General features: G+C 41.0%; 1 protein-coding gene across 1 annotated transcript in view; it reads left to right on the top strand.

Annotated features, from left to right (window-relative positions):
* The window catches only part of LOC104158684 (desmoglein-1-like), a 20,988-nt gene extending 13,778 nt beyond the window's left edge, over positions 1-7,210 (top strand). Inside the window, exons 13-17 of the mRNA XM_009696401.1 lie at positions 18-322; positions 2,208-2,356; positions 2,843-2,903; positions 4,549-4,757; positions 6,239-7,210. Of these exons, the coding sequence (XP_009694703.1) occupies positions 18-322; positions 2,208-2,356; positions 2,843-2,903; positions 4,549-4,757; positions 6,239-7,210 (1,696 nt within the window). The remainder of the gene's footprint in view (positions 1-17; positions 323-2,207; positions 2,357-2,842; positions 2,904-4,548; positions 4,758-6,238) is intronic.
* Positions 7,211-7,481: the final 271 nt, after the last annotated feature.

Below are 7,481 nucleotides of genomic sequence, written 5' to 3' on the forward strand. Positions count from 1 at the left end.
TCTGGCGGCGGTGGCAGTGGTGGTGCTGGTGGTGGTGGCAGTGGTGGTGCTGGTGGCGGTGGCAGTGGTGGTGCTGGTGGTGCTGGTGGAGGAGGAACAGGACAAGAAGGTGGTGGTAATGGGCAGTTTAGACCTGGAGAAGGTACAACTGAGGACTACACAGATGGGCAGTTTTACACTGGTGGATACAGTGAAGGATTTACTGCAGCTGGTGATTATGGTTATGATGGACATGGAAATTATGGCAGAGTTCTCCCATCTTCTACCACACTTAGCAGTGCTGCCATTGGCCTGATGTTTCTTGGTGGATTAATATTTGTTTGTAAGTATAAAATTAAGAAAACAATTTCATTAATTTCCTAAAAATCTTATTTTTTAACTTCTTCTAAAATAAGGTGACTTTTCTGGTTGGTTGTTAACCTATTGGTCCCCATGGGCCACTTGACAGAGAAAAAATTGTCTTCAAAATTATAATTTCATTTTATATTCTACATATTTATATACACATTTAATTCAGAAATTAACTATTGTGTTCCTAAGACTTAGGATTTTTTTCCTAAGGTGTTATCCAGTTCTCAGACAATCAGATAGGGTAAAAATATTTAGTAGAAGATTCAGAAGATTTGGGGCAAGTGCTGTCCCTGTCACTTACAACTGTTCATATGTCAGTTACATTACTGAAGAAACGGACAAGTATCAGCTCCAAGCTGGATATTGAAAAGACGTAAAGAACAAGCTTCCTTTGAACTCAAAGCCAGATTTCAGTAGTAGAAAAGTAAATATAATCATCTTAAATTTTGAACCTTTTGGCTATTGCTGCCAAACATTACATCCATTAAAACAAGTAACAAGTAGCATTTGTCATACCAGGGTCAAAGCAGACCATTCATTCATATGTTCTAGTATTTAGGAAGAAATATGAGTTTCAGGGATAAGAATGACTCAAGTTAGACTTTATACAAGCAATTTCTTCTCAGACCACCACAATTAGATGTGATCATCTTTCTTTCATGGCCTGGGCATCAAGCAATCAACATCTCAAATTTCCTAATGCAGAAATACTGACTACAGAACCAGAGGAGATAGAATTTTCCACTGATTTTTTGAGGAGGGGGTTTTTGGGGGGATTTTGATCTTTGATTAGTAGAAATCAACAAACACAAAATTTTGAAGCTGCAAAAGGCTGTTTCATTTGTAGTTCCCAGGTGGTTAATGTTACAGGACACGCTGTCTTTCTGCCTGTGGAAATCTCCTCTCCTAGTTGGTAGCCCGGAGTAAATATGTCCTTAGTCGTGCAGTGTGAGGTAGCACTTTGTACACCCTTTCTCCTTTCCTCTTCAGTTGACTTTGACATTAAACTGAGAGTTTTAGATGCTTTGCTTAGTCTGGTGTAGGCAACTCCCTCTCTCCACTCCCTTTGCAGTGATACAAGGGTACTGACTTAGCTATCAAGGTTAAGGACAGCCAGAATTAATATTGTAGTGCCTTTCTAAAATGAACAATGTCTTCGATGCTGGTGTTTAAAGCATGCCGCAATTTCCAACATTGAGTTCCTGAAACAACTAAGCATAATACAGCTTACTGGGAAATCTGACTCACTCTGTGTAATCATTTGTTAAAACCGGGGTTTGGAGTTTGCCCCTATTGTTTTTTTCAAAACAAGCATTATGTATATGTGATGTGAAAAATACAACTGTAGCCTTAGCCAAAGATCACTGTAGTCAGATGGATACCTCTTCACTGATTCTCCTATGTCTATTATTGCTAATGCGTATTTCTTTTCAACTACAATATCTGAAGAGACAAATGTATGCTTATGTATCAAGAATGAGTATCACTGAATGCTACACACAGCAAGACTGGTTCAGTTTGTTTAATTTTCTTAAGTATGCAACTTATATTCATTCAGCTGAGATAGATCAAAGTCTGTTCCCAGGTGTATAGGCATAAATTTGAAGTAACAGCCCTACTCCACCCCTGCTTTGCTCTGCTGTAACTAAAGATACAAATTATTCTGAATTTCCAAATACATACATTTCCAAAAGCAGTTAATGATTCTGAAAACCAGACTTGCAGGCTGCTTGGATTGAAATATTTTAAAAGACATGTTTTCAAAAGTTCTTGAACACCTGCCCTCTGGGAAAAGTAGCTATTCCTGTGAGGAAGAGATGTCCTAAATCCCTGTTTCCCGTTTCTTTCCTGTTAAGTGATTCCAATTTTGATGTCAATGAGCGACTGTTGTGGCTGCGGACCTGGTGTTGTAGGTGGAGTTGGAACTGGATTTGAACCTGTACCTGAATGCACAGAAGGAGCAATTCATCCATGGGGAATAGAAGGTGCACAGCCTGAAGACAGGGTCAGTACATCCCATGTTCCTAAAACCCGCAGTAACTCATATTTACAGAAAAGACTGCATTTGTCTAGAAGCATAAAAGTGATTGTAGCACTGTGTCATCTTCTAAAAGAAGCCTGGCATTGCCAGGTAGATATGAAAGGTGATTCTTGATTAACATTTGCCGATGGAGTTTGTGTGTTTTAAGTTGTGTTCACTTAGCTTGGCCCAACAGTTTGGTGTTACTATTCCCTTAGCTGAAACACAATAACTAGAAAGCTTTTTCAGTGCAAAGAAGGACAAAGTAACACAAAGCGTCTTCACTGATCAACTTTTACGTTGACAATGAAAAAAACTTGGAGTCTTTTTTTTTTCTTTTTATGGGGTTGGTAATTAATAGCTATCGTTAACAGCTTAGACTGCTAATTCATTAACATGATTCACAAAGTCTTGGTCTTCATATGGGAATTTCAAAGTCATCATTCAAGGAGCCAAAATGTTGTTTTCCAGGATGTCTCACACATTCTTGCCCCAACAACAGCTGCAGGAGGTGATTTTGGTGAACCCTCTGGTAAGCAGATCCTAAAATTTTCTATATGTGCTGTCATAAAGCTGTCTTTCAGAACTTCATGTTTTCCAATTCATGGAGCACTTTGGTTTCACAGCTATAACCCAACCCTTCCACTCTTACCTCTGCAGATAGTCAAACTGATGCTAGTAGGACTTCCAGTGTGAATAAAGGATCTGAGGTTTGAGCCTTTCAGCAGATTCACTTCTGCAAACTACCTTTATTTTGAAATATCTGCCAAGGCTTTCAAATCTCAGGCAATTTTTCTTTATCATTCCAGCTAGTGAATGGAGGGTCTTTTCAAGACTAGCTTTAGTTGAAATCAATCTTGAGGCCAGAATAAGGAAATCTTCTTTCATAACTCAGTGATGAAAGGTTTGGTTCTTCCCAGTTTCCAGGCTCTGCTTCCCACAAGGGAGAATGGGACCTGTCAAGTAGCCATTAATTACTCACCATTTGTGCACTAGCCTAGACAGAAAGCTGGTGCATAGCACAATAAATTTATGCTTCTGAGATAAGGTTCCCCCAGGAATTTGGTGGCCGTAGAGAATAAGTCAAGCTGTGCAGTGCCACTTTCTCTGTTTTCCCATTCCTTACTCCACAACAGGAAGGAAGGAAGGATGCTGGCACAGATCCATTTTCACTAGCTTCTGACAGGAGGAAATGTCACTCTGCAAGACAACTTCTCTGATGACTATTGATTATTCAAAAATGTTCTCAACCTTAAGGCAAATTCAAAAGAGAGCATTTTGGCGCATGAATGTGAATTAAGAGTCTTTGCTCTCAGGGAAGTTCTGCTGCCATGACAATTGAAAAGTTTAAGACTTATACATGTGATTTACTTTATTTCCACTGTTCAGTACCATTATGGTGAAAGCCCCTGGTTCAAATTCTATAAACTGAGACTAATGAGATTAAATGAAAAAAACCAATATAATTTAGCCTATGTTTCTTCATGCAATCATAGTTGAAACTACTGAATGCAATTGGTGGTATTATTTTATATGCTGATATTTAAGACCACACGTTCCTTGTTATCATATATGAAAAAATCTGGAGAAGATAAAATCCTGTAAGTATGACATTATAATTTATTGTAAAGATCATTTTCATTCTGCATTTTGAATACTTGTGGTTATGATCCATTGTTGTTCTCCCAAATCCCCCTTAACAATCTAATGGCAAGAAAATCTGAAAAGAGTTACAAAGCTATTCCTTTTAGAAAAGAGTTTAAGGCAAAACAATTTAACCCCGATATGATCATAAATATACATTTATGTATTTGCATAAATATCCATAAGCATTATCTGATTTTCTAATGCAAATCACATTGCAGCATATATGTACACCAGACAGAGGGACCTCTCCAGTCAATTACACAAGTAAATCATTGATTTTCTAAAGCACATATGCACATGCTGCCTAGTATCAGAAATAAAATCAAAGTCTTAGATGACTGCTAATATGTACTTAATTTTTATTACAGTTTTAATGTTTGGCACCTGTGCATGGATCTGTAACTGAAATTAGCCTTGCATACCTCTAGAAACTCAGTAGTGTCATTGTACTATTTGTAAAAACAACTGGCAAACTCTATGTAAATTTTCACAAAGCAGAGGAAGGATAACTTTTCTTTTTCTGTCTTCAGACATATATACCAACACCTATGGAGGAGGAGGAGTAGTAGCTTCTGGTGTTGAAGAAACTACAGGGGTTGGCTATGGCACTGGTACTGGTTATGGAACAGCTGGAGGAATTTCTGGAACAGGGGAAGCAAAAGGGTCAGTTGGAGGAACAATAAAAGAGTATCGAGAAGGAGGGGTGAACATGGCCTTCCTAGACAACTACTTCTCTGAGGTAATTACTTGATCATCTTTGCATTATATCTGTGAGCCTACTGTTAGATTCTGCTCCCCAAGTTACATGGTGGAAATCCATAATAACTCCACTCAAATTGAAAATTCCATGATATAAGACTGGTGTGAGAGCAAAGCTGATCGAACTAGTAGGAAAAACTACGACACTAGTAGTACCATTTTTGAGCTGCTGCCATAGTAAATTGGATTGCTCAATAGCCTTTTTGTAAAACTGATGGACAAACTGCAGGTATGGGTAGCAAGCAATTAAATTATTTCAGCTTCATAAGTGACCACCAAATTTATATATTTGCCACCTTTTTCAGTGTATAAATAGATAATAACTTTGTGAAATTGTTCACACGTACTTCTTTTACAGCTTGTTTAATGAAGTGACTTCAACCCTTAAAAAACTGTGAACACCAGTTCACTTTCTTCCATATTTTTGTTGCCATTTCTGTTCCCTAAAAGACTTGTGAACTGCAAATGACACAAATATACAGTTTTGTAATTGGCAATATACTAATTAGCCTTTACATATGGGATTAAAAAATGCTACGGAGTTTACATGATGAATGGATTAATGGTACATATTTTCATAATTAACATGGACTGTAAGCCATAAATATTATAGTTGCATATGTCACCAAAATACCAATTAATATATAAGGATTGCTGTATTTCAAAATCCAAACAAGATTCAGTGGAGGAGAGGACAGAGTAGTCCTGAAGTCCTGAGCATGGACTTCTCCCAGGCCGCAATCTCCCTGCCCAGGCTGGAAGCACTACTTACTAATTGTCTGCCAGCCACAGGTCTCCACAGACTACTCCTCCTACTGACCTTCTCAATCTCCAAACCCTCTCTCTCTCCCTCCTGGGCCTCCCCTTCCATCCTTCCCTGCTTCCTTCAACCTCAGCCCACACTCATTTTAAATTCTCCTCTTTCCTGCCCAATCCCTCTGCATTGACGACCCCACCATCCCCAATGCCATCCCAAATCAGGCATCTCGATCCTGCTCAAAATGGATTCCCCTCTGGGCTCACCAAGTCTTCCCTGCTGTGGCCAACCCCAGATCCTATTTCCTCTGCCCTGGCCTCTCCACTGCTCTCTTTGCCATCCTGCTTCATTCCTCTTCCTACCGCTTCGTTTGGATATTCCTGCCCAAAGAGTAACACTTGTTCCCTCGTCTCTTTTGCTCTCTCCCTTCAACCCACAGTCAGACCCATTGACAACAGACCAAATTTGAGATGCTAAGTGTTGGCAAAAACAAGAATAAAACATCAGTAACATTTGAATAAAACTTATTTCCAGGTTACAAAAATGTCGATGACATAATTTGTCCTGTTGATGCCCTGTTTTTCAAGTCAGCTGGGCCTTACTGTGGTTAGGGAAACCTTACTGTGGTTTGAGACTTGATGGTTAAAAACCTGACGAAGTCACTCTGTTCTTTTTTTTTTTTCTTCTATTTTTCCAAACTACAGAAAGCATTTGTGTATGCAGATGAAGATGAAGGTCGGCCGGCAAACGACTGCCTATTAATATATGATCATGAAGGAGTCGGTACTCCTGTTGGCTCTGTGGGTTGCTGCAGCTTTATTGGAGAAGATACAGACGAAACGTATTTGGATACATTAGGACCAAAATTTAAGACCCTGGCAGAGATCTGCCTGGGTAAAGAGATCGAACCTTTCCCTGATGTGAACCTACCCTGGCCATCTGTTAACGTCGCCTTTCCCAATCCTGAAAGTGATCTAAACCTCCCACCGCCTGGAACCACCATCATTGTCAACGGATCTGCACCTATGCCTCCCCCGGTTGGCACTACAACGGTTGTTACTGAAAACACCTACACATCTGGGTCAACCATACAGCCCCCGAGGCCGATGCCAGATCCTTTGCTCCACGGCAACATGACGGTGACGGAGACCTACACCTCCGGCTCCCCCTCTCTTTGCGTTGACCCTCTGCGTGCATCCAACGTTGTTGTAACAGAAAGGGTTGTCGGTCCTGCATCTGCCTCTGATTTGCGCGGCATGCTAGATATCCCTGATCTCGCAGATGGGTCCAACGTTATCGTCACGGAAAGAGTAATCGCGCCTAACTCCCGGCTCCCCACCTCTCTGAGCATTCCCGATTTGGTTGACGGGTCAAATGTGGTGGTGACAGAAAGGGTGTTCAGGCCTGCCACCGGCATGCCAGGTAGCTTAATAAATATTCCCTCGGAGTTATCGAACGCCCACAATGTGGTGGTCACCGAGAGGGTAGTGTCAGGGTCTGGGATGAGCAGCCTGGGGGGGACGAGCCTGGGGGGGGCAAATCTGGGGGGCCTGAGCAGCACAGGTCCGATGCTTAGCACCGACTGTCACCACGGCCAGGCAATGGGCACGGCGTCCCCCAGCACCTCTCGGAGAAGAGTGACCAAGTACAGCACCGTGCAGTACTCCAGTCAGTAAGACCTCTGCCGGCGTCCCTTCCTGCCAAAATCACCATTTGCACCGACCCTCATTAGCTGCCACCCACCAAGAATATCGTTATTATTTATAACTAGGAAATAGCGCTAAAATTTCAGGGATTCCTGCTTGTGTGAGGATCTCTGAAGGGTGCCCCGTTTCAAGGTCAAACGCAAGACTTTTTGTCAGTGAAGGGAAAGTTGAAGTTAGCTTTAAATTTATTTCTTTCTCTCCACCTAGCACTTCAAGTCTACAAACAGATACTAATGTTTTT

The sequence above is a fragment of the Cariama cristata genome, unplaced genomic scaffold (assembly GCF_000690535.1).
Source record: "Cariama cristata isolate BGI_N322 unplaced genomic scaffold, ASM69053v1 scaffold7423, whole genome shotgun sequence".
NCBI classification, from domain to species: domain Eukaryota; kingdom Metazoa; phylum Chordata; class Aves; order Cariamiformes; family Cariamidae; genus Cariama; species Cariama cristata.